At 40.8% G+C, this 26,969-nt stretch overlaps 1 protein-coding gene across 1 annotated transcript in view; it reads right to left on the bottom strand.

The window, feature by feature from the left end:
* Positions 1–26,969, bottom strand: part of NOTCH2 (notch receptor 2) — a 170,228-nt gene that overhangs the window by 34,879 nt on the left and 108,380 nt on the right. Inside the window, exons 6-17 of the mRNA XM_054454415.2 lie at positions 22,014–22,247; positions 20,579–20,734; positions 19,936–20,124; positions 18,881–18,994; positions 17,941–18,054; positions 16,063–16,296; positions 12,442–12,552; positions 7,985–8,177; positions 6,487–6,632; positions 3,667–3,780; positions 1,961–2,080; positions 1,368–1,520 (exon numbers count right to left, since the gene is read on the bottom strand). Coding sequence (XP_054310390.1) covers positions 1,368–1,520; positions 1,961–2,080; positions 3,667–3,780; positions 6,487–6,632; positions 7,985–8,177; positions 12,442–12,552; positions 16,063–16,296; positions 17,941–18,054; positions 18,881–18,994; positions 19,936–20,124; positions 20,579–20,734; positions 22,014–22,247 — 1,878 coding nt within the window. The remainder of the gene's footprint in view (positions 1–1,367; positions 1,521–1,960; positions 2,081–3,666; positions 3,781–6,486; positions 6,633–7,984; positions 8,178–12,441; positions 12,553–16,062; positions 16,297–17,940; positions 18,055–18,880; positions 18,995–19,935; positions 20,125–20,578; positions 20,735–22,013; positions 22,248–26,969) is intronic.

Raw genomic sequence — 26,969 nt, 5'->3', positions numbered from 1 at the left:
AGATCATAGGCCAAAATGTAAAAGCTAAAATTACACAACTTTTAGAAGAAACCGCAGTAGACAAACCTCGAGTTTGGATTAGGTGAAGATTTGTTAAACAAGATACATGAAGCATGAACTATAAAGGAAACACATGCATACACTGAATTTCATCAGTGTTAACATTTTCCTCTTCAAAAGAAAATCAAAAGAGAAGCTATAAATTGGAGGGAAATCGTTGGGAAGCAAATACCTGTCAAAGAATTCTTATCTAAAAATATAAAGAACTCTTTCAACTCAAGAAGATAACTCAATTATTTCAAATGGGCAAAAAATTTAAACAGACATTTCACCAACGAAGATAGGCAGATGGAAGCACACGAAACAATGCTTAACATCATTGGCAAAGAGAATAATACAAATTAAAATCACAATGAAATACCACTATACACCCACTAGAAGAGCTAAATTTAAATGATATCACTAAGAGTTTGTGAGCATATGGTTCAAACAGAACTTTCATACAATTCTGGTGAGAATGAAAATAGTACAACCACCTTGGAAAACATTTTGGCAATTTCTTAAAAAGTGAAACATACACTTACCACATGATTCACCGATTCTACTCCTAGGTATTTACTCAAGAGAACTAAAACCATACGTCCACACAAAGACTCATTCATAGCAACTTCATTTGTAATATCCCCAAATTGGAAAACACCCAAATGGCCATCAACCAATGAACTGTAATATGTCCATACAATGGAATACTGCAGAACAATAAACCAGAATGTACTATTGATATAAACAACATGGATGGATCTCAAATACTATGTTCATTAAAACAAGTCAAAACCTCTCCTGACTTATGCTTATCTGACTGCATTTATATAAAATGATAAAAACTGCCAACTAATAATCTATAGTGACAGAAGGTAAATCTGTGACTCCACAGGCAAGAAAGAGAGAAGGTTAAATTGCAATGGGATGAAGATAGTTTTAGGGTGATAAATATGTTTATTTTGGGTGATAGTTTCAGTTACCATATGTCAAAATGTGCCAAATTGTACACTGAAAATATGTGCAGTTTAATGTACATTAATTATATCTCAATAAATCTGTTTTTTAAAAAGCACTATCATAGCATTGTCCTCACATTTTCAATGTTCACAAATTAAAGGGAATGCTTAAAATATATTCCACTGCCTCAACTCCCAAGGACACTAGCTTCAAAAGAAAGAGTTAAAACACTACTGTTAAATATGCTGGATAAATGACCGGTATGCCCAATGTCAGGCATGAAAGGCGGCAGCCTCCACTGGGCTCTCCTCTGCTCCCTGTGTGTTTTCCTCTCCTCAGGGGGCTTAAGAGCTGACTGGCATACTCACTGGCAAGGCAGTCATCGATGTCCTCCTCACAGTCCATACCACTGAAGCCTGGTGGACATTCACACATGTAGCTGCCCTGGGTGTTATGGCAGAGACCATGGTTCATGCAGGGCTTGGAGATACACTCGTCAATGTCAATGGTACACCGCTGACCTAGGAACACAAGGCCAATAAATGACCTAGTCCTTGGAAGCTGATTCCCACAAAAATCTACGCAGGACCTGAGCTTAGTTGGGGTGCATGGAGCTATTCCACAGACAAACTGGTTGGCCCCCTGCTTTAGAAAGTTCCAGGAAGACTTCTGTGGCCTAGGAAGTTGCTGCCAAGGTGCTTAAACTCCCTGAAGAACGAACATCACGGCTTGAGAGGCTTGGGTTGTATCCTTCCAGCCGCTAGGGGGCCCCGAAGACACGGACAATGGAAAGGCTTTCTAAGCCATTCCAGTTAGCAGCTCCTGTGCAAAACCTGTGCGCTCTTGACAAGATGGACAGGCCTCAGAAGACCAGCAGGGCCTTCCATATGATCTGATAACCTGACCACTTTGTTTAAAGTCAGAATGCACGTTCTTGGCTTCTCCACACCCATGTTCTTACCTTGCCAGCCAGGAGCACACAAGCAGGTATAACTCTCAAAATTTGGTGACTCTTTGCAAACAGCAGCATTCTCACAAGGGTTTGGGGAACAGGGAGCCAATACTGTCTGACAATTCTTGCCTGGAAAGTAAATGACAGAGTTTATGACAGATAAACAGGTAAGAAAACGAAAATTTTCCCAAGTTGTATCCCAAGGATGTTCTCCGAATTCAAGTCAAAAGTCCTGATTAAGAGGCTTCAAAAATGGAGAAACCCATGATCTTTTCAGCATTGGCTCTGATATTGCTAACTGTGTAACCTTGGGCAAGATAGTTAGGGACCTCCTACAACTGTGATTTTAGGAACTAGGTCTGTTAAACATAGTTTCCCTACATTACTATTTCTTTTTTTTTTTTTTTTTTTTTTTGAGACGCAGTCTCACTCTGACTCTCAGGCTGGAGTGCAGTGATGCGATCTTGGCTCACTGCAACCTTCACCTCCCAGGTTCATGCCATTCTCCTGCCTCTGCCTCCCGAGTAGCTGGGACTACAGGCACCCGCCACCACGCCCGGCTAATTTTTTATATTTTTAGTAGAGACGGGGTTTCACCATGTTAGCCAGGATGGTTGCGATCTCTTGACCTCCTGATCCGCCTGCCTCGGCCTCCCAAAGTGCTGGGATTACAGGGTGAGCCACCGCGCCCAGCCTACTATTTCTTCTAGAGGGGAAAAAGTAACAATGTGCTATCAAGTCTTTCACGTAACACAGTCATGCTATGACTATTCTGCTACTCTACACAACTTAGAGTCGCTATTAACAGCTCAAGACTCCAGGGAAGTAATAACTCAGCCATGCTCCTGACTGCATACCGCAACCTGATGAAACAGGCAAAGTTATTGTCTATGTTTGTGTTTTGTTCCCTCTGAATGAGGAAAATAGATGAAGAGGAGATAAACAAGCCATAGAAATATAACCAATCACAAGAAGGCAGTAATAAGCCACTAGAAAACAAAGAATAAATGTCCCAAGCACACTCCAAACATAACACCTGAAACAAAGAACAGCTATGTGACATGCAGTCACACTCACGTCTTCTCAGTTGTAACAGCCATCGAAGGGGTGACACCTCTGAGTGAGATGTAGCGGTACTGAATGTGGGAAGTAAAAAGGCCATTAAGAGGAAAAGCTTCAGATTCAAAGAGACCTAACAGGTAAATAAATCCTAGATGTACCACTTACCTATATGACCTTGAGCAAGCAAGCTCCCTTTGCCTCAGCCTCCTCATGTGTAAAATGGCAATAGGAACTTCTACATTGTAGAATTACTGAGGAATACATTAAATAATCCAAAGTACAAAAAGTGTCTGGCACATTGCAAATTACCAATAAGTGGTAGCTGTATTACTGAAACTAAGACAAATAGCTAATGTCCAAATGATAGACAACCATCATCTATGTGCCTGGTTCCAGCCACATACAATTAAAAAAAATTTTCTTTCAAACACTAAAATACAATGTAGGCAAATGACTGTCCACCACTTGCATCTTAGGAGGCCACAATGTTTCCTCAAAGCTCAAGATCCAGTCAGTAAGGGCAGGAAGGACAACTGAGGAGTGAGCCCTCGGAGGAGCATTGCAGCCCCACAGACCTGAGCACTGAGACTCAGGCACTGACAAAGCAAGGCCAAGTATCCCCTCTGGTCCCTGCTGGTACCTCCAGGACCCACCTGTGTATGGCAGCACACAGTGGCAAGTGTAGCCACTTATGTCATCAAAGCAGGTTCCTTGGTTCAGGCATGGATTTGAGGCACATTCATCAATATTCACCTGGCAGTTATAGCCTGTAGACAAAAGGAAAAAGCCAAAAACAGTAAAACTTTCTGACAGCCTCATCAATTTCTAACCAATTCTCTTTGGGGGTAAAAACTGAACACATCAGAAATTGCATTCATTTCTTCAGGCCACTGAAATACCTGTTCATTCGTTTCAGCCCCATGTCCCTGACATACAGTCAGTAAATGACAGCAGTCAATTAGTTGAAAAGATGAATGGAAAAACAGTCTATTCTAATGGTCTGAAAGCCTAATGCCCCTCCAACTACAAATAACTTCTCAATAATGAAGTTCTTGGTTCAAAAGCTTGTTGAAGGATCTATTTATTATTTATTTATTTTTGAGACAGGGGGTCTCACTCTGTCATTCAGGCTGGAGTGCAGTTGTGTAATCATGGCTCACTGCAGCCTTGACCTCTCGGGCTCAGCAATCCTCCCACCTCAGCCTCCTGAGTAGCTAGAACCACAGGTGCATGCCATCATGCCCACTTGATTTTTTAAATTTCTTGTACAGATGAGGTCTCGTTATGTTGCCTAGGCTGGTCTCCAATTTCTGCGGCCAAGTGATCCTCCTATCTCACCCTCCCAAAATGCTGGGATTACAGGTGTGAGCCATCGCACCCAGCCAATAGCTTGTTGCACGATAAACGTAAGCCCTTTGTACATAACATTTCTGGTCAGGAAAAGGGATGATGTTTTTGAATACATTAATCAAAGCCTCTGGTTTATGCCCATTTTTTCATAGGCACCGTGTCTACCACCCACGTGGTACTTCCTGAAGTTACAAAGCTGTTTTCTCCTGATTCAAGGTATGAAACCTTCTCCCCCTAAGAAAAGGATAAAATGAATAAAAGATTAGTGGAGACAGCACAGTACCCAAATACTGCACACCTCTGCATCTCCAATAGGGCCTAGCACAGAGCCTTAAAATAGAGAAACTATGGCACTGTGGAAAAGAAAACATGGTCTAGGAATGCAGTGGTATGGGTTCAAGGAGTATTCTGCTGCTCACTGGGCATATAACTTGGGATTTTACCTTTTGAATTTTATTTTGTTCACTGATAAGCAAGTCTCATAAGATAAAGAAATAAAAGTGTTTTGAAATCTACAAGTTTCTTTGCCAATGTAATACAATATATCAGAAAATTAATGGCTGAAATACGGTCTCAGAAAAGTTTCAAGCAATCAAATAAAGTGGCTCTAAAACATGCTGATGTATCACAATAGCATGGCACAATATTTGAGTGAGGAAATCAATGAATAAATAGACAGATGAGTGCAAATATAATGATTTACCCACACAGCTCTCTTTTGTGAGTTTCCAAGAGAAAACTGAGGGTAGAAATACAACAGTGATAACTCAGAAGCAGACTTTACACAATTCCCATGACTATACATTTGTTGGGTAGGCCAGCAGTCCCCCAACGTTTTTGGTGCCAGGGATTGGTTTCGTGGAAGACAATTTTTCCATGATCCGGGGTTGGGGGGATGATTTTAGGATGATGATTCAAGCACATCCCATTTATTGTGCACTTTATTTTTATCATTATAATATTACACTGTAATATACAATGAAATAGTTTTACAACTCACTATAATGTAGAATTGGTGGGAGCCCTGAGCTTGTTTTCCTGCCACTAGACAGTCCCATCTGGAGGTGATGGGAGACAGTGACAGATCATCAGGCATTAGATTCTTGTAAGGAGCGCACAACCTACATCCTTCACATGTGGAGTTCACAATAGGGTTTGCAGTCCTATGAGAATCTAAGGCCACCACTGATCTGACAGAGAGAGAGCTCAGGCAGTAATGTGAATGACGGGGAGTGGCTATAAATACAGATGAAGCTTTGCTCCCTTGCCAGCTGCTCACCTCCTGCTGTGTGGCCTGGTTCCTAACAGGCCACACACAGGTTCTGGTCTGTAGCCTGAGGGTTGAGGACCTCCGGTGTAGATCAGAGATGACTAAGTAACTAAGAATATCTCAATGTGTTAAAAAGTTTGTTGAAAGAGTTCTGAACATGTGGATTCTTCCTTGATATTACTATCTTAATTATAGTAAGCATAATATTTTCATTCTACTTCCATATATCTATTTGAACTATCATAGACTCAAACCTGGACCAGGAAGTTTATAATTAGACACTTGGCCAATGCTGTAAAACTGGAGTCTTAACTGCTCATCTTAAATATTACCATTTCAGGCCGGGCGCGGTGGCTCACGCCTGTAATCCCAGCACTTTGAGAGGCCGAGGTGGGCAGATCACCTGAGGTTAGGAGTTCATGACCAGCCTAACCAACATGGAGAAATCCCGTCTCTACTAAAAATACAAAATTAGCTGGGTGTGGTGGCATATGCCTGTAATCCCGGCTACTAGGGAGGCTGAGGCAGGAGAATGGCTTGAACCCGCGAGGCAGAGCTTGCAGTGAGCCAAGATCACGCACCATTGCACTCCAGCCTGGGCAACAAGAGCAAAACTCTGTCTCAAAAAAAAAAAAAAAATTACTATTTCAATAGGTTACCTCTCTGCTAGGCTGAAGGAAGAAATTGTATCTATTCATGTTTTTATTCCCTAAGTGCCTTACAAGTCTAATTGCTCAATATGTTTGTTACACGAATGAATGAAAAAGAGAAAAGGAACTAAGAAGTGAGTCAAGTAGTATGCAACAACAAGAAGACAAAGAGCAGATGCAGAAAGATGTACTTTTGTTTTCACCTTTAAAGCCCTTCTTGCAAGTACACCTGTATCCATTCACCAGATTGTCACAAGTTCCTCCATTCTGGCATGGATTCGAAAGGCATTCATTTTTGTCCACTTCACAGTTGATGCCAACCCAGCCTGCATCACAGAGACACTTATATCTGAAAGAAGACAGAACTTTTTACTATAGGAGGTATAAATGTATGATTGAGTCATAGAGTGAAATACTCACTTGGTGTAGAAATGGGGTAAACTGATCTCATTTCTACTTTCATGGAACCATCCTTGCATCACCTTGCACATGGTGTGTACCATGTGGCCCTATCGGGACCCAGTAAAGAAACCTTCTTGGTGCTTTCCTGGCTCACTAAGTTAGTGAAATTATAATGAAATTTCTTATGTAAACAATGGTTTGTACAATATACTGGGCCACTCTGAAGGAAACAATATCATGGATAAATCTGCACAATGTATGTTATTATACATAAAAGTAAAGTAAAGCAAACATTAAGATCATTAGTTTTTGGTGCCAAATAGATACCTAGGTCACTGTCAGGGACCCTGAGCCACTCTAAGATGCTCCTGGGATATTTCATATCTAAGTCATGCTTTGTCTTGACCTAAAACTTGGCTTCAGAAAGCACCTAGGGTATTCTGCAGGAAAAGGCACAAGAATGAAGGTATTTGAATTGTAAATATAATCTCCAATTTGAACATCACTAACACTTAAAATGTGATATCAGGAAATGATAGCTTTCTTATCAGGAGAATTTTAAGAAAAGAGAGATGGATAAGGAAGGGTGCCTTGAAGGCTGCTATATCTGAAACACCAATACTAAGTTAATTAATTTTTAAATAACTTTATTTACTATTTGCCTCTAAACACTCTTTATCCTTTCATCTTTCAAAGTTTGGCAAAGGAAAATGTCCAAAGCCATATCCTATGGCAAACACAGCAAGAGTATAAGAGCGTCTCGTGAGACCTAAGGTCACTCTATGATTCTAGAAAATCACTAACACATCACACAAGTCTGTGGGGCTTAAAAATTGCAAATGTTTTATCAGGGACATTTCTAAAGTTGGCTGAAGCAGCCCTACACTTCAGAGCACACACTGGCACTGTGACAAAACAGAGCTGAGCTATGTTGAAGCAGGGGGAAAAAAAATCAAAAGCTAGAACGTTCTTCAGAAATCATTCCAGTAATACGTACCAAAAACATAACTGCCAAAGATTCATACAATGAGTATGGGTTCCTCGCATGAGGTCCTTGCTAATGACCCATATAAGGGAGACATTCCTCCTTATGTTCCATCTAGGTCCTCACTTATGGAAGGGAGGGGCCAGCTTCCATGGATTAAATGGTAATTCAGAAGGCTTTGATGCAGACTACCAAATCTTCAGCAAAGTTTCAGCTCAAGGCCCCATTTGACAACTTCAGGCTGTCACCAGTACTACAAGCCAACTGGCTTAACACAGGTCAATAAGAAACTATCACATGGGGCAGCTACTCACCCACTGAGACCTCCAGTACAGTTTCCATGGATGCAGGGATTGCTCAGGCATTCGTTCACCTGTGAGTAGCAGCTGGGGTGATGGGGTCCCTCGGGGCATATACAGCGGAAACCATTCACACCATTGATACATGTTGCACCCTTGCGACAGGGATTGGAGGCACACTCATCAATGTCAATGTTACATCTCTGCCCTGTGGAGAAGGGGGACAGTGTTATTCACATCCTAAATGCTTAGGAAATAGACCCAGAACTATAAGACACATTATGTTGACATCCTTCATCTGCTCAGGCCATAAGGTGCCTTGGGGCACCAAATGTCAAGATGTAAGGAATTAGATATCCAATAACACTTAATGCCATGCAAAGGGGCAAAGAGCATTGACTTTAGATAATCAAGGAAAGTTAACAAAAGGCTGGAAAAGTGTTATGGCAATTTGGCATTTTCTTTCAACTCAGAAATGGGGAAACTTCACAAGGTTCTAAGAAGAGAATGTCAAATGTTACCAAAGAAGGCTTCTCTTCTTAATGCTGCCCTGAGTACAGCTCAAAGAAGCATTCATTAACCTGCTTTGTGCTGGTTTAGCACAAATTCATTTTCTCAGTTAGCCTCTTACATTTCTATTTATGGTAAATCCAAATTAACTGGAATGCTTAATGAATGGGCTAGTAACTTAATTCAATAATTAAATTGATTGTAAAGAAAGGCTATTTTGTTTTCATTCTTAGAGTCCTATTAATCCATTTTTTTGACCTCAGGAAGTAGAGTCTCAAAGTATAATTTTGTTGTCCTCTGATATTAGAGAAAATAATGCAGTCTGTCACTGTAGACCTATGGTTCTTAAACTTTAATGTGCAAAATCATCACTTTAAGTTGTTATTTTAAGTGGAGATTCCTAGGCCCTATCACCATAGATTGTGATGAATAGAATCTAGCAAACCATATTTTTTAAAATGTAGGTGGTGTAAAAACTAGATTTTGAGAAATTCTGTTCTAGACAATTATTACTTATCATCATCACACAATGTAGATACTGGGAGTAAGTGAAATTGAAGTGAATATGTTGCTCCTCCAAGACATAGCCAAGATTGCTCTTTAAAAAGATGTCTGCTATAACCTTGATATTTCTTAGGCTGAATAAAGTAATACGGGCCAGTTATACAAGTGTTTCCATTTGTTACATTTTGAGTAACTGAGATTTAACTATATATTCCAAAATGATATGAAATGTTAAAATTACCTATAATTCTATAAATGAGTGGCATTAAGCAACTGCTATGAATTTATATATTTCAAAGAATACAATGTTCTGATTCTGATTTTGAAAACATGCATTTTTCTCATTTAAGAAAGAGCAATCCTGTATTTAGAACAGGACATTCCAAATGAAATAGATACCCACTCCTATGAAGTATGAGTATTCACATTTTTTCACCCTCCATTGCTCTCTAAACCATCATTGGTGGTTCTTGTGGTAAAAACCCATAATCTGGAAGTGGCTGCTGTTTTCCTCTTAAGTGTTTTATTAATAGCTTATTTTTAAATACTATTTCCTTGGCCTCAACCACTGATTCTTTGAGCTGTTTGTCAGTGGCACTAAAATATGAACCAGAGCTCTTCAACCACACAGTTAGCCTCGGCCTGTAATATAGTGGAGGATGACAGGAAAAAGGTTTTTTCATTTTTGGTCTTTTCTTGGAAGCATCTCCTCAGAAGCCACTCCTCCCAAGTTTTCTTTATTTGCTTTTAAATTTATTCTTTGCAGAATAAATTTTCAAGCCATCTTTATCTGAAAGTATTAAATGCAGTCTACCATGTTGATTGACAGCTGTTCCATCAGGAAGGTCCTGCTCTCAAGGAGTTTCCACTGAGCATCAGGAAAGTCCAGTGGAAGGCCAAGCAATTTGCTGAGCTCAGTAACTGAAATGAGAAGTTACCCAGTGTTTCTTCTGACTTAGGCGCTCAATAAATTGGTGTTTAATAAATGAAAACATGGTATAGTCCACACTTCAGAGTCTGGCATTAGCTAGCAAAAGTGCTATATTTGAGTCCCATTCATTTGTTCATTCAGCAACATTCACTAAGCGTTTCCTGTGTGCTAGACATTGCTTTAGACATTTGCTATAAAGATGATTAAACAAGCTCTCTGCCTTCTGGGAACTCACAGTCCTCACTATGCAACTCACTGGCAGAGGCCATGAGTATATACATCAAGGTCTGTCTCTCAGTTGCCTTATTTGTTAAATGGGTATAGTAGAACTTCCTTTCTGGATCGTTATGAGAATTCAGGAAGATAATGTGTACGAAGGTGCTTTGTAAAACTGAAAAGCAGTTTATAGAAGTATCACATAATTCCTTACCTTCCCCCATTTAAAAAGGTTCTAAGAGAACAGATAACTTAGTATTAAAACAAAAAAAAATCCCCTTTAAAGCTGTCAAAGCTATTATTAGAATGATATGGGAAAAATATATTAAAATAAAACAAGAGCAAGAATAAAACTCCTCACATTTACCACTCATGAGTATATACCACAGTCGTCTCTGACGTTTTTAGCAGCTGATTAAAAAAACCATCTCAGACATAGGCAACAGTTCCATGAACAGGAGACCACCTAGTAACCAAAACATTCCATTTCTTGCTTACAAGGTTTCATGCTACACCTTAGGTTTATTTTAGAATATTTTTAGTCTATGTTCTCCCTTCTTGACCTTCCTGGTTTGCTGAATGTTAAAAAGAGAAAGAATATGATTCATTGGCATTTTGAAAAAATGAGTCCAGTAGAAGCCTTATATAAACACACACACACACACACACACACACACACACACACACACACACACACACACACACACACACACACACACACACACACACACACACACACACACACACACACACACACACACACACACACACACACACACACACACACACACACACACACACACACCCCCAACAGGCCCCTAATCAGGATGTCCAGTGTAGTGGGAATGAGCATGGGCTCTGGGGTCAGACTGCCTGGGATGTAATTCTGGCTGCTGTGCACTGGTAACATTACTTAATGTCTCTGTGTTCTGGGTTTCTTATTCTGTAGGTATTCTCAACATCAGTGACAACTGAGACCAGGCACTTAATTTAGTGCCTAGCTCAAAATTAGTTCTTCATAAATGTTACCTATTCTCTTTGTATTACCCACTTATCAACAATGTACCTATTATCCTATCTAGCAGGGATTTTTGTGTATTCACTTGACTGCCACTTGATCTTGGAGTAACAAGTTTCAGGATGCAGAACATCAGGCTACTACAGCAGCACTGGGCATTCGGCATGACAGTTTTCTTCAGATTTGGCTTCTCAGTGATCTTTCACTGAACAGGGATCACTGTGACCCATTTGGGTGCAAACTTTCCTTTCTAATGTCCACAATCATACCAAACAGGAGAAATTCTTGTGAAATAGACAGCAAAGTACATTCTTGGCAAATGAATGGTGGACATTCACTTCACTTTGCTCTGGCTGCTTTTTGCAGACTCTATCAAAAACTCTGAAGGGTGTTTCTCACATTCGAGTACAAACAACCACATGGAAATTATTAAAGGGTAGCAAGTTAGTGGCTGCTTCTGTGTGTCACTGTCCAGAAAGAACAGAATGTACAGTGTGTGCCTTCTGATGATGCCAAGAAGAAACTCAGGTGTGTCAGTGAGGGGCCTCAGGTTTCTGCAGTAGTAGCCTCTAGCACTTTTTGATCAGGAGGGTAAAAGATAAAGGTAATACTGACAAGTAAAGAGAGAGAAGATGTGTGTGTGTGTGTGTGTGTGCGTGTGCATGTACACACACGTGTGTATGTGTAAATGCCTAGGCTGTTTATACTTTAAGAGGAGTTATATTCAAAATTCTTCTAGCCATTTACTTTCTTCCTCCTGGGCAGAAAGATCTCTCTCATGCTACCCAAATTAGGGCAGTCTCCCCAAGCTCTGACCTCATCCAACAATATTTCAGAAGACGAAGTACCCAGAAATAAGCATTCAGTATTTTCACAGAATTCTACCTTGAGTATGTCAAAGAGGAAGTACCCAGAAACAAGCATTCAGTATTTTCATAAGATTTTACCTTGAATATGTCTTTACAGAAGGCCTTGACTACTACCTGTAGTCAATAAACATAGCTTTGGAAGCAATGTAACTCAAGCAAAGCAAAGGCAATTTATGGTCTGTCTAGGAATTATTTTCTGGTAGCAATAAACACAAAATCGAAAAACTCTAATCAATGAAAAGTATGTTTCAGTTTAGAAAAGGTCTGTGAACAGAAAACTGATCTAGAGAAGCAGAGAAACAGACTACTAATCTTCCAGAGAGACAAAGAAATAGGAAACACTTGAAAAGCAATATTCCTTTGGATGCTATATTCCCAAAGTGATAGGGCTGAAGGAGGGGCCTTGCAGTAAAAGGAGCTTTACCTGTGAATCCTGGTGAGCAGACACAACTGTAGCGATTAATGCCATCCATACAGATTCCATGGATACAAGGGTTACTTGCACAGTCATCAAAATTAATTTCACAATTAACCCCTGGAAAAGAAAACCCAAGGGAAACCATTCAATATTACCACAGAAATACTAAGGCTTTCTGCTTGTGATGCAGCAACGTGGTAAGAAATCTAAGGTGAATTCCAGCCAACCCTGGACAGAATAAAGCAGAAGTTCTCAAAATGCAGTCCACAGACTCGTTCAGGAAGATATAGAGGTCCAAAGGATTTTATTAATCATACTTAGCCATGATCTTTCCTTTTCACTGTGCTAACATTCATTCAAACTGATGGTGCAGAGGCAATGGGGTGAAACTGATCACATCAGCATGAATCAAGGCAGTAGAACCAAGCTGTACTATAATTATTCTACTGCTCACCTCCACATGCCACAGTTAAACAAGCAAAAACGCCAGTTTCACTCGAGTGGCTTTGTTGAGGAAGTTATATTTGTAATATATTTCACAAATATCTTTTTACAAATAATGGTAACAATATTTACTTTTTATTTTTGTATGAATTTAGGGATGCTTTCTGAGTATCATAGAATAATATTTTGGTAGTTTAAAAAGACTAAAAATAAAAACTGGTAATGAGAATATAAGAAAACAAAACACGCAGGATAAAATGCCATACTTGTGATTCACCCATACTTTGTTTTTCTTTCTTTTTTTTTTTTCAGAGATAGGGTCTTGATCTGTCACCCAGACTGGAGAGCAATGACACGAGCACAGCTCCCTGCAACCTCCATATCCCTGGCTCAAGCTATCCCCCCACCTCAGCCTCCTGATTACAGGTGTGTATCACCTTACCTGGCTAATTTTTATTTATTTTTTGTAGGGACGAGGTTTTGCTATGTTACCCAGGCTGGTCTCAAACTCCCAGACTCAAGCAATTGTCCCACCTCGGCCTCCCAAAATGTTGAGATTACAGGTATGAGCCACTGTGCCCATACTCTGCAATAATGTTTATTAATAATAATTACAGAGGAACAGTTTATTGAGTTCTATGAGCAAAGTACGCTGCTTTGCCTGTCAAGTAAGTTTTCTCTAACTCTGTCACCCACCCTGCACATTAGTCTGTGTTACACCCATTTTACAGACAACAGGGCTGACCTGCACAGTGCCACCATTAGGGCAGGAAAGCTGGGCTCTGAACCCTGTTTGTGTGGCTCCACAGCATCCTCCTTCCACCACACCATACTGTCATACCGTGATTAATGATGCTATACTGCCTAACTAGCCATAAATGAGGGAAAGATTTCCATATTCCCTGCAGAGGAGTGGATACTTTTAGGAGATGTTTCTAACCCTTGACTGACAACCCCGCTTTACCCTCAAACCAAGAAGGCAGCACCCCCTCCCAATGAAGCCCTGATGATCCAATGTGACTCCAGCCCCCTGTCCATGGTTTATTTGAGTAGGAAAAGACGCCTGGATCAAGCCAGGCCAATGAGATTCTCTCATTACAACACTGAAACACAGACTGTGTGACCTCTGGTCTACAAATGCCCAGTTTCCTGTTATGTTCTCCAAAGCCTTATTATTCAATTGCTTGGAATCTATAAGAGGCTCTGGGTGCTTTAGCTAAGCTCTTTCTGTTTCTTTGTTTTGTTGTTGTTTATTTTTTGTAAATGATGACTTAAACTGGCTCAAGTTGGTCTGTTACTTGAAACACAAAGAAACTTACTTAAAACTTTACTATCATAAAAGCACAGATGAGAGAAGGCACTGAAGGTAACTCTGGGTAGTATATCTCACTTTAAGTACCCAGTGAGTGACTACCACAATTTTAGCTGGCAAACTGTAAAATATTTCTTCTACCCACTCCCCTATCCAAACACCAAACTACCAACTTAGGCCATATAAGTGGAACAGGAATTCTTACTCTAGAACTTGAGACTCTATTCATAATGCCTCTTTTAATGGATTTTCCACCCAGGTCCCTAATACATGCCAGCTCTTTCTCCACCCATTACAGACCAACTTTTTTTTAACGTTGTCTGACCGTTGCTTGCTTTAATTCTCCAAATAACTGCAGGAATGTCTTTGGCAGGTTCTGACAGATTCCGGGCCTTCCTTTCCATGCTGCCTACAGATCACTCATACTGACTTCTCACCTTCTCAGTGACAGCTACTTATACCATACCCTCTCTGTCCTCCCCAGAAAACACCTGATATATCCTGGTATAATGATATAATGCCAGAGAAAACAAAGTGCTTGCCAACCCACCACTCACCCAGGTTTCCAGTATGTTTATTATGATGGGAATGATAGCAAAGTCTAAAGCCCCTCGATTCTAAAGACATCCAGTCAATTGCTTGTAAATCTCTCAAATTTCTTTTCCTACTGTAATTTCTCATGTCTGAGGAACAGCCCGGAAGCAAATTGCTTTTGGAAGTTTTCACAAAGATCTATTCAGCCCTTTTAGTGAGTTATCTAAATGTGGGGAGGGAAAGGCATTTTCAGCTGTGACGGCATGGGATGTTTTTCGTATGCTTGAGCAATTCAAAAAGGACTTTGTTTTCAAACTTGGCATGTATGAAGCCTTGGGTAAAGACCAGAGCCTTTGACAAATTTGAAGAAATGGATTTCTAAACAGTAAAAGAAAATGAGGGTAGCTAACTACCTTCTCCACCTCTGCTCTCTACATAGGTCATTTTCCTTACATCCAGAATGAGTTCTCAATAAATCACTCCTTTATATTGGCAGGTTTCCTTCTAACAAAGGCACAATTGGTTAATCTTCCACTAATACATTTTCCTTTGATCTGGAACATAGTACTTCTCTGTCCACTAACCATAGTTGTGACCATAATCATTCATCTAATAAGTAAACAGAACCATTCAAACCTGTGAGATGCTGCTGCCTGAGAAAATAATTCCACATCCCCCCAGAAAGGAGCAGCATGTCCTCACGATCAACAAGGAGTCATTCAACCAAGGTCAGAGAACAATGATGAACTCTGAGGATAGGAAATGACAGCTCTGCGTTCTACTTTAGTTACTGTGGTGTGTTGTAAGGTATCTCCTCTTCCTTAGAATCCCCCAAGATGGCTAAGGCCCCACCAGAGACAAGTGACTGAAAAAACATGTCACAATAAAGAGACTGAACTGTGAAACAGAAAATACATAAAAGGAAGGGAAGAAGGAAGGAAGGAAGCAAGGAAGGAAGGAAGGACGGACTGAATTTATTAATCTGGGTGGGGTGGAACTTAAAGAAAAAAAGATAATATAGCCACAAAAAAGAGGGTTTTCAATTTTAAATCATTAATTTTAATTTTTGAAGTGGTATGCCTCTATTTAAAACACACACACACACACACACACACACACACACAATCATCAGATTGGCAGAGCTATTGTCTCTGACTTCTCCACTGGCTAGGGCCATTTGCCTTGAGACATTCATGTTTGTGGCTTTGGCTGTGCTTCTCAGAATCAGGACTGTTTTTTTAGGTATCTGAGCATATGCCAACAGTCTAAAACATCTGTGTAAATAGATTTGAGAAACAGTGAAAACCCCATAGCAAACATAAACAGAGTGGGCTTACCTGACGTGCCCGGCTGGCAGTTGCACTGGTAGCCATTGACCAGGTCAATGCAGCGACCATCGTTCAGGCAAGGGCTGCTGTAACATTCATCAATCTGGTCACTGCAGATGGCGCCCATGTACCCGGGATTGCAGATGCAGGTGTAGGAATCAATACCATCCTGACATTGACCATGGTGGCAAGGATCGGGGTCACAGTTGTCAATGTTCTCCTCACACAACACACCAGTGAAACCTTTGGAAAGAATTTTATCAAGGATTCTCAAAGACCAAGGCAGATTTCCACACCAGAACACAAGTGTAGCTACATCCATTTACTCTACACATTCCATGTGTAGTCAATTAATACTGTAGGCCTTGAGCAGTAGAAAATGACGATCTGCACTGATTTAGAAAGCATGCCTGGAGAGAGATGCTTAAAATAAAGATTTCCAAATCAAATTTTAGAGTTGAAATACCTTTGCAACTGATCAATAATTTCATTGTAGAGATGCTTTAACTGCATCTTCATTTCTTATTAGGCTTCAGGTGTAACAGCTCAAAACATTTTTCCTTTATATATTTATCTTTGTATTTCTTTCTTCCCAAGCCCAATATACAGGTTCACGATTTCATGTATCTTATGTCCCCAATTCTGACTTTGGAGGTAAGAGAGCTTTATTTTTACTTCTCTCAACTCCTCTGAGAGTATTATGCATATATAGTAGTTTTAAATAAATAATGGTTGAATAAAATGAATGAACCTGTTATGAGCATTTAAAAGAAAAAGAGACAAGTACGAGTTCCTTTCTTTGAGGTTTAAATAGACAAACATTATATCTTTCCCTAAAAGACTCCAGGAGTCTTCTCCCCACTTTTAAACCTGAGCTAAAGGTTTTTAATCTCTTTGAAACTTATCCTCTACAAGAAGAATCTGGCCAGGGGAAGACAAAATCTGGATTCTCTGACAAGGGTTAACTATTTGCAAAAAGAAACAAAGTGGCTCATCTGAGTTGTCCTAAACTAAGTAGGTCTAATAATTAAAATATTAACTTTTTGTAGTAATTTTCACAATTAAATTTGCTTTTCTGTGATCAGAAATAAATTATATGCATGATGCCTGTAATCTTTAAGACTCCATTGTCTAAAATTAATGTCTTGAATTACATAAATAACTTCTTTCTCAAGCAGTCAGATAATAAAAAAGTTCACTTCTAATAATTTCTAACCTTTCTGTATAATATTTGCCTGTGTAAAAGGAAATGTGTAATAGGGAACATCTGGCTTACTGAAATCCAACCCCAAGTACAAAATGTGATTACAAACCCAGAAATGCAGAATATTTGTGCACAGATTGTTTTTGACTCTAATTGCAGAAGTCAGCAAAGAGGACCCAAACTTTCCCAGTTAGAGCTCTCTCTCCTGTCATTTACACACTTGACTCTCAATCCTATTTGGTGTCTTTTATGCAGAATACCCCTGCACTTGTACACATTCAGCCTTTAAATTTCTGGGCCTTCTTTCAGTCGCTTGCTTCAAGAAACACAGAGCCAGGCCTCCTGCTGAGAAGCCTCAGTGAAAAATAGCTTTCAACTGGATTTCTTCTCTTTCCTAAACGAGTAAATCTAGCCAGCTGGAAACTTACTGCTGCCAAAATCTGTCCCAGAAAGACATGGATACCAAATGGAAATATCTGGGCCAGACCACTGTTGTGGTGGAGGAGGCAGGTGCTGTAGAAAAAGAGAGCAGCAAAAAATTTGCTAGAAGCAGCTCTTCCTAAACACAGAGGAGCCTCTGGGAGTGGACTGGCCTGGTAGAGCAGCTAGCAGACGACAGGGACAATCACCCTATTTTGTTCAGATGGACCTACCAAGGAGATGAAAAGTGAGAAGAATCTTACCTGTGGCACACTGGCATTCATAGCCATTCGGGTGATCGATACACTTTGCCCCATTCAGACACGGAGTACTGGAACAGTCATCAATATCAATCTGGCAAACTGGCCCAGTAAAACCTCAAAAAGCGACAGTGGTAACATGAGTCGAAGGATTATCTTGTGTCTTCCTTTACCATGAGAATGATGTCCAGGGAGGGGTGGGTTAGGTTACTGGCAGGGCTTATACCAATGGGTCAATAAGCCTATGCTTTATTATTCTCCCCAACAGGTAACTGGAATAACCAGGTGACACTCAGGGAATCAGAGGCACTTGTGGTGTGTCTCTACCATTGCTTCTTCACAGACAGACTTCACTTCTAAATGAAGGATGTAGGAAGTGAAATTTATAGGTGGAACCCTCAAACAAGTAACTGTAGCTTCAGAGGCAACAGAAACCTTCTCTCTAAAGATACAATGGGGTAAGATGCAGTCTATGGAGGACAATTTGGCATATCTTCAAAAATAGCTTGAGGTAAAAAAAGGAGAGACAGAGAATCTTGGAAAAATTGGCATGTGTTGTCTGTTTCCGAACTCATGGGTGAAATGTCTAAAAATAACAGTCTCACAGAGGGCCTTCAAGAATATGACCCATGGGAAAAAAATAAAATCCCAAATAGCCTACAACTAAGGCTTCTGTGAGGTATGAGCATTCTGAAATATATACACAGACGAAGAGGTCATGGGCCATTCAAGAATAGACTTGGACTTCTGGCCACAAAGGATTTGTAAGATATAGTAGCTAAAACAAATTCTCTATTTCTGTACACACACACTCCTATCACCAAGCACTTACTCTAATGATTTCCTCATGCACAGCCCACACACGTTCTCTCCCTGCTCTCTTCCCTGTGGTCAGTTGGCTTTGTGCTTTAAGAGAAAACAGGGCCAGGTGGTGGGCACTTACCAGGAGGACACAGGCACTGGAAACGATTGACTTTATCCACACACTGCCCATTGTTCACACAAGGGTTGCTCTGACATTCATTTATTTCTAATTCACAATGCACACCTTTGAAACCTAAACAAAAGAGACCACACAAGTGGCTTAAAGAGAGAGAAAGGTGTATTCCAGACAAGGAAGCACAAATTTGCAATGATAACTACATCTTTTGCGAGTACACACATTTCTACAGAGAGAAAAGAAACTCTGCCATGATGAGAAATAGTCACTCCAAGCATCAAGCAGGACAGGGCATACTGTAAGATACCCATGTCACTGTGAAAAGCAGGAAGGGATTACATTAAAAGACATTGGTAAGACCTAGCATATAAACAAGGACTGCTCCACATTTTCTGTGATAAATCCATACTTTCTGGACTGTGGAAGGCCAAAAATGTCCCCACTCTGTTCCCAAAGACAAGCCGAGCTGGAGCTGTTGTTGCCTTCAGGGTGCAGTTCAAGGTCAGGAGTGCCTTTCAAGGCTGGAGTGGCTGGCAGCCTTAATCAGGCAGAGCAGCCAATGTTAGCCATCATTTCAAGCTGGATTTGGCTGCATCCTCTCAAAATTAAAGACATGGTCTCTGCAGAAGAGCTCCAGAATACAACTAAACATGTACTGCACTTTATACAAATGGAAACTTCCTATATAATTGTGGATAAAATTTATTTCTATAAATGGAATGGTATGGTATTTGTAATTACATGAAGGTATCAGGAAAACTTGCTATTTAAAGGATTCTTATAGTAAATCATTTTTGAAATTTTCTATTACATGTGGATTTTGATATAACAGGCTTGTTTAATTTGGTCTACATAGCTTGATGAATTCTAGCACTGCCTTACTCTTTGAGTAAGGAAGGTTTGCTTGTGAACCCTGACTTCCTCTAGTCCTCAGTCAGCAAAGGAAATCAAATGCTGACGGAGCTCATCAGATTGCAATAGTATACTGAATGCTCTCCCAAGAGAAGTTTCTAACAGTCCCTCCTCTCTAGACCCCACACGCTGATGGGCCCATTTACCTGGCATGCACAGACATGTGAAGCCTCCAATCTTATCCAGACAGGTAGCATCATTCTGGCAGGGGTCTGAATGGCACTCATTGATGTCCATCTCACAACGAGGTCCTGCATAACCCTTCAGACACTCACAGTGGAAGGCGCCATCCGTGTTCACACATTTTCCTGCATGCTCACAAGGATTGCTATTGGCTGAAAGACACAAGTACCAATTACTGGGATCAAAGCAGTTGAGTTTCCACAAACGTGAACAATAGAAGAGCATCTGATGGTTATAGCATCAGGGCCAGGCCTTTAATAATATCATTCCCAATTTTCTATTTTTTTTCCTTAATTTAAAAAGAAATAAAAGCAGAGTATACTCAACTGGTATGCATTTCTGCTATTGCAGTTTCTGCCCAAACTGTCACTGAGGTAGGGCTTTATATTAAGAATCAAGTACATATCTTTCACACAGTTAATCCCCAGAATGGAATATATGGTTATGGTTATGCTGAAAGGCCACTTGTAAACACTGGCCATGTAGCAAGAGGAATCTGAGGTTTGGGTGTATGTAATTTGCTCCTACAGTAAAATGTGCTTCAGTTTAAACATTTGCTGAGCTCAACAGACACTTCACAGAACCAAAAAAGTTCTGGGTACTCACCCATGGCACATTCATCCACATCTTCTGTGCAGTCAGCCCCTTTGTAGCCTTGTGGGCAGGTGCAAATATATTGCCCATTTAGGGGGTTGGTGTCACACAGTGCCCCCTTGTGGCAAGGATTGCTGATGCATGCATCATCCAGATGACACAGGAGACCTGTCACAGGGTGGGGCAAAGGAGAACTAAGAGAAAATGTCTCTCACTTGGGGAAGAGCTTTCTCTTTCACCCAGGAGGGAAAACCTCATGATCAGTTCCTCAGAATCCAACATGGAGATTTACAGGCAACTTCTGCTTTGCCTGACCCTACCTTGGGGACATGCTTGGCCACCAGCAAAGCACCTAGCTGCAACCCTAGACTCTGACCCTGAGCTCTCAGCTAGACCTCTCCTCCAGGGCAGAGACATCTACAGGCCAGAAAATAAGAAGACGGAGACAGGAAAGTGGAGCTATCTTCCACATAGTGTGCCAGATTCAGCAAATAAAATAGAGGACGTCCAGTTGAATTTTAGATAAACAAGAAGTAATTTTTAGTATGTCTCAAATATTCCATACATCCTATATTTTATCTGGAATCCTACTTCCCCAAAATTATGCTACCTGATGATCATGGGGCCACCTGAACACCATCAGCCTCTACTAGAGTAGCCTTTTAATAGCATCAACATTCCTGATTCAGGTGGCCCCAGGTCTCTGAAGATATTACTAGGCTTCCTGTTTTATATAGTTCACATGGGAACTGGATTTTCCAGTCTGCAATTAACTTAAGAAGAGGTAACTAAGGCTTCTTCCACAAAGCTGGAGCTAGGGCTTTTGGAAAGGCATCCATGAAAGAACATTTCAAAACTGCTGGGCAGAAAGTTCTCCCAGCTAAATTATCTTCTCCCATCACCTTCCTCCTTACATTCCTCTCCTTCTCCTAGAACTAGTAGTTGTTAAATTGAGAGGCTAGAGCAATGTTAACTTTGTAGCATGTAAAAATCTTCCCTGAGGGGAATATTTTCATAGACATTGAGGGTTAGAAGGCACTTAAATGTTTCTCTCCTGCCAACTTCTTCTGAGTAAATGGATGGTTTCTTCTTAAAATGAAGCCTGTGGATCCATTTATTAGCCATTTTATCTTAATAGCTGAGGTGCTTTTCAGTCTAAGATCTTAAGGACTTCAGCAGATGCTCCAAAGACAATAGTTACTAACTTTCCTTTTTTGGAATGAAAAACTAATGTATGTAGAGCTGAGAAGAGAGCCTAAAGTCCTAAGGAGGAAGACTATCTTCATAGCACTTTGGCTAGCAGGTTACATTTCTGGAACAGTCCTGAGTGATACGTTCCCACAGATGGTAACTCAAAGAATACGCTGTTTCAGATGAAAGAGAAGGCAGAGTCCTGAATGCCCCCTGCCCCTTCCCTGTTTCTAGATCCGTCCTTCTGCTAACCTACCTGCCTTCCCCTCTGGGCACATGCAAGAGAAGGAGGCCACACGGTCGATGCAGGTGGAGCCTGGAGTACAGGAGGCGAAGGCACAATCATCAATGTTCTCACTGCAGTCATCTCCACTCCAGCCGTTGACACACACACAGCCATAGCCTCCATTGCGGTTGGCACAGGTGCCCCCATTCTGACAGGCATTGGGCTGCAGCAGGCATTCATCCACATCCTCTGTGCAGAACTGTCCTTTTAGGGGGAAATTACTTTTGATTAGGGCTCTTGAGTCTCAAAGGATTAGTACCATACCAGCCCCCCATACTCTTCATCTTCATGTGACCTGTCTGAAATTAAGGCGAGCAGAGCTCACAGAAGGCCAGGTCTTCACATGAATTTTAAGGGCAATTTGAGCCATCTAAATGATATTTATTCCAGGCAAATCATTTCAAGATGAATAGAATAGTTACTACCACTAGAAACTCTAACAACATGAGGGTTTAGCCAACCTATCAAAGAGAAGGTAAAACCTGTAGGACCCTTGAGTTAACTAATCCCTGGGTCAACGAACATATAAGTAAGAAGAGCAAGGAGAGAAGAGTATAAAAATGAGTAAGAAAAAATAATGAGAAGGAACCTATATGCCAAACATTAGGGTAACTGTTCTATATCTTGACTGTATTAATGTCAACACCCTGGTTGTAATATTATGCAACAGTTCCATAAGATGATGTTACCACTGGAAGACCCTTGATAAAGGGTACAGGAAATCTTTCTATATTAATTCTTATAACTGTGCAAAACTACAAGTATCTGAAAATAAAAAGTCTAATTTTTGAAAATGTTAGGGCAAGCAACATAGGGTAGAGAGAAGACATGAAAGATGTTGAAAATCTCTGGTAAAGTATGGATGTGAAGGGCAAGGCCAAGAATAATGAGATTGGAGCGAGCTGTGCTCAGCCTGAGGCACCCATACTAAAGGATGGGAATTTGTGGAAGAAGACAAGGAAAGTCCACCCAATGTACTAGGAGATGGAAAAAGGACTGGTATGCACTGCCTGAAAAAGATCACACTAAAGGAAGCTAAACATGAGCCCACATCTGGCTAGGTTGCAGGTCACCACTATAGCAACAATGGAGACTAAGGCAAAGGCTCCTACGTCCCTTAACAAAGAACAAGATAATGTCTTCAACTTACAACCCAGGAATCTGTGATTAACAAAAGCAGTATAGGGCCAGATCATATGAGCTATAAAATAAATTGGTGATTGGTTTTGTTTGAGGTCTTTTAAAAACAGTTTAGAGAGCTATCAAAGGAACTAAAATTTAGATCATCCAAATTCTCTAAAACATGACAAGTTGTTGAAAATAAAAAAAATGTCAAGGTGTCCTTCATTCTTCCTTTGTAAAGAAAACTCAACAAATAATTTTAAAAGGCAGTCTGATAAAGAGGCCTCCTAATAAAAAAAGAACGGAGTATTTGTGCTTGGAAAATGCCAAGGCTATCTCTAGACCCAGAATACCTAGCAATTTGACTGGCTCATGTATCTGTAGAAGGCGTGTTAGCCATCATTACTCGCAGATGCTAGCTGTGTCTGACTTAACCTAACTGACTGCCTGTTCTCTATTCCTACCTTACATGTATCTCCATTACTATAGAACCAATATCACTCTATCACACTTATTTGGTTGCACATCTGTCTCCCACTACTTGGCTGCAGTTTAGAGGGGTTTTTTTGTATTCCCAGCAAGAGCCAACTGCCTAGGATGGCAGGATGGGTATGTGGATGTCTCCGGAACTCTGTGCTCAGCATAACCCTTCCATGCTCTTCTCCTAACTCCAGCCATATAATTCTTGAAGGAGCAACCATGTCTTTACATGATCAAACCCTCCTGACCATAGCTGACTGACCCAAGATGGGCATCTGATTCAAGCTACATCACTGTATCTCTCCCAAATTATTGGAGTAGGACCACTTTGCCACATAGACCAAAAAGATGAGGAGGCTGGTCTGCAGAGAAAGTGATATGGGTGAATCAGAAGTGCACAGAGAGCCAGGCACAGTGGCTCACACCTGTAAACCCAACATTTTGGGAGGCCAAACAGGAAGATCACTTGAGCCCACAAGTTAGAGACCAGCCTGCAGGCACTACTTGGGAGGCTGAAGTAGGAGAATCACTTGAGCCATGATCATGCCACTGCACCCCAGTCTGGACAATAGAGCAAGACCCTGTCTCAAAAAAAGAAAAATAGAAAAGATGTGCACAAAGAGAAAAAAACATGGTGGCATTCAGGTTGTTGGTTCCAATTGTTACTGAAGCCCAACCACTAGTAAGCCTACTCAGTGGCATAGCCATTCTGAGAGATGCCTCTTGCAACAGGTCTTTCTAATTTGAAACGAGGCTGTGTCAACTGCATTCCAAAGTATTAATACAGAAAGAGTGAGTGAGGGATGAGGGAGTGAATGGGGGAGGTAATGAGGGTAATGAGGGAAATGAGGGAGGAAGGAAGGGAGAAGATGAATAAGAAAGTGAGAACACTGAGGTAGTGAGTGAGGGAGTGACTGCAAGGAGTGAGTGAGCGAGGGAGGGAGTGCGTGAGAGAGTAAAAGATGGAGGGAGGTGAGAAAGGGAGGGAGGAAGGTAAGAAAGGGAGGGAGGGAGGGAGTCAGTGAGTGAGTGAAGGAATCAGAGAGTGAAGGAGGGAGGGAGTGAGCTCACTGGCAATAATCTCCCTCAGGGCAGATGATGTCATTTATTACAGAAACTTTGCTGTCTTATAGTGCTAGCAGAAATGGTACCTCAAAGTAATGACAGCTGTGTTGTTAGGATGCAGGTGGGACTGAGAAATGAAAACATGACCAAGAAGTAGGTGAAGAGCTACTGCAACATGAAAATTGCTGAGTCTCATCTATTACACTTACGCTAACTCAAATATCCACACTGCCCACCAACCAAACTGACTTGCTGAATGTGAACAATTCAGATGTCATTTTTCTTTATTGAGGCTTTGTGATAATTTTGGGTACTATAAGACACAATGTGTTTAAAGCTATTTTGTATACATTTCTTATGCACTATAATAAACAGACACTGAAATAATGTAGCAAGACAAACTAGGTAAATAAAGGAAAGGAAATGTGGCACTCTTGGGAGAGGAAACCAGTAGCCATTGACTGCCTACTGAGAAGCAAGCACTGTGCTTGGGCTCTCATAAAAATTCTCTCATTTATATCTGAGGAAACAGTCTCAAAGAGGTAAAATAATTTGCCTTTGTAAGACAGTGAGTGAAGGACAGTTGAGATTTGAACTGGAGCTCCCTCACTCTAAAATTCTTAACAAAGACCTGAGGTGAGAACCTGACCATATCAAGCCATCTCTGCATGTCTCGGGCTTCCCAAGGGCACACAGGCATGGGGAAGTGGACGGGATGGAGGAGGTGAGGACTCAAATCATGACTCAAACAATTGGTTACTGGAAACACTTGTGACTGCAAACTCCTGTCTAAAAGGGAAATGTATTTTTAGGTACAGTCGACTGGTTTTTGAACGAGACTGAATTTTGAAGATTAGCTGCCTTCACTGAACACCTTTGGAACATGCATCTGTTCGATAGTGCTTGTTAGGGACAGGAAATTTAGAGATCCGAGAAGACAGTGACTTATAAGTAATTAGCTACTGGATGGATCATACGTCTCTAAGGTTCAAGCACATTTCTACAAATGCACATTTCCTCCTAGTCCTATTTCTGCCAGATTATTTTCTCCCTATTAAAATTCTATCAACCGGCTCTAAAATTCAGAATAGGAAAAACAATAACCAGCGTGGCCATAAAACTTGCTTATTCTAAAATTCCCAGTGGAACATCTGCTATGATATAACAACTCCCTTCACGTCACCACCCTCTGGCACAGGAGAAAACCAATGCAGAAGACTAAAAATAAAAAACTTCAGGTTCAGGAAGGTAAAAAAAAGGAAATAAAATCTTCCCAAGTTCACACGGTTGGTGAGTGAGAGTGCTGCACTGAAACCCGGATTGGTCTGACTGCAAATCTGATGCTCTTTGACTGCAGCAGAGTTGAGTATTCAGCCCTGGATGTGATCAACACAATCTACAGATGAGGTCGCTGATCCCAGGGTCTTACAGCATCCTGAGAAGGCATAGGTGCATAAGACAGTTAAGGAACACTCGTATTAGAGAGGAATAAAGGCAGAAGGTCACTAGATATTTGAGTGGGAAAAGTTCTTGGCAATCACCTAGAGGTCTTACGTGTATGCTCTATGATCATTGAGCTTATACCACTGGTGCAAGAAAGCACCAGCCTGGGCTGGTGGTTGAAGATTTACAGAGGAATACAGGATTAAGTCTTAAACGTATTAAAATAACTGCAGTGTATTCTTTGGCTGGGGTTTTAAAAGAAGCAAAAGTGGGAGGCCATTGAGGCTTTGATTTCGAGTATGAATTCGGAACTTGATACAACAAGTAAAGGAGGATGAGGAAAGACATGATCGATACTGTGTTTGAAGGTAAGCTGGCCAATAGAACACAGAAGGGATTAAAAGTAAATGACTTTATGTTAGTAGGGAAAGCAGGAGAGAGCACTAAGTTATAGGCTACCTAGCAAATAAAAGCCTTTGGTGAAACAGGAAAGCTGTATTGTTTCCATGTCCTACCAAGCTACTAAATCTTCAATACAAACAAGTGTCAGCATGTATCATCACCTGTGTCAACACACAAACTTTGCTGGTGAACTCCCAAAATGTTGCACAAAGCTCAGTTAGGCAAGTTTTCAAGAGCAATAATTATCCCTCTCAGTAATTTCCACCTGCCAGATATTGCAGGCTACTGTCATTTTTTTAACATCAGGACTGAGGCAGTGGACTAGTTAGGCTCTTATTTCCTATGGGCATAAGAGAAAGAAAATAACTTGTTTTTAAAAACTACCCTCTCTAATGCCACAATGACTCTGGAATA

The sequence above is a fragment of the Pongo pygmaeus genome, chromosome 1 (genome assembly GCF_028885625.2).
Source record: "Pongo pygmaeus isolate AG05252 chromosome 1, NHGRI_mPonPyg2-v2.0_pri, whole genome shotgun sequence".
Classification (NCBI taxonomy): Eukaryota; Metazoa; Chordata; class Mammalia; order Primates; family Hominidae; genus Pongo; species Pongo pygmaeus.
Note: the sequence above shows the minus strand (reverse complement) of the source record. Positions and strands in the feature narration are given on the sequence as shown.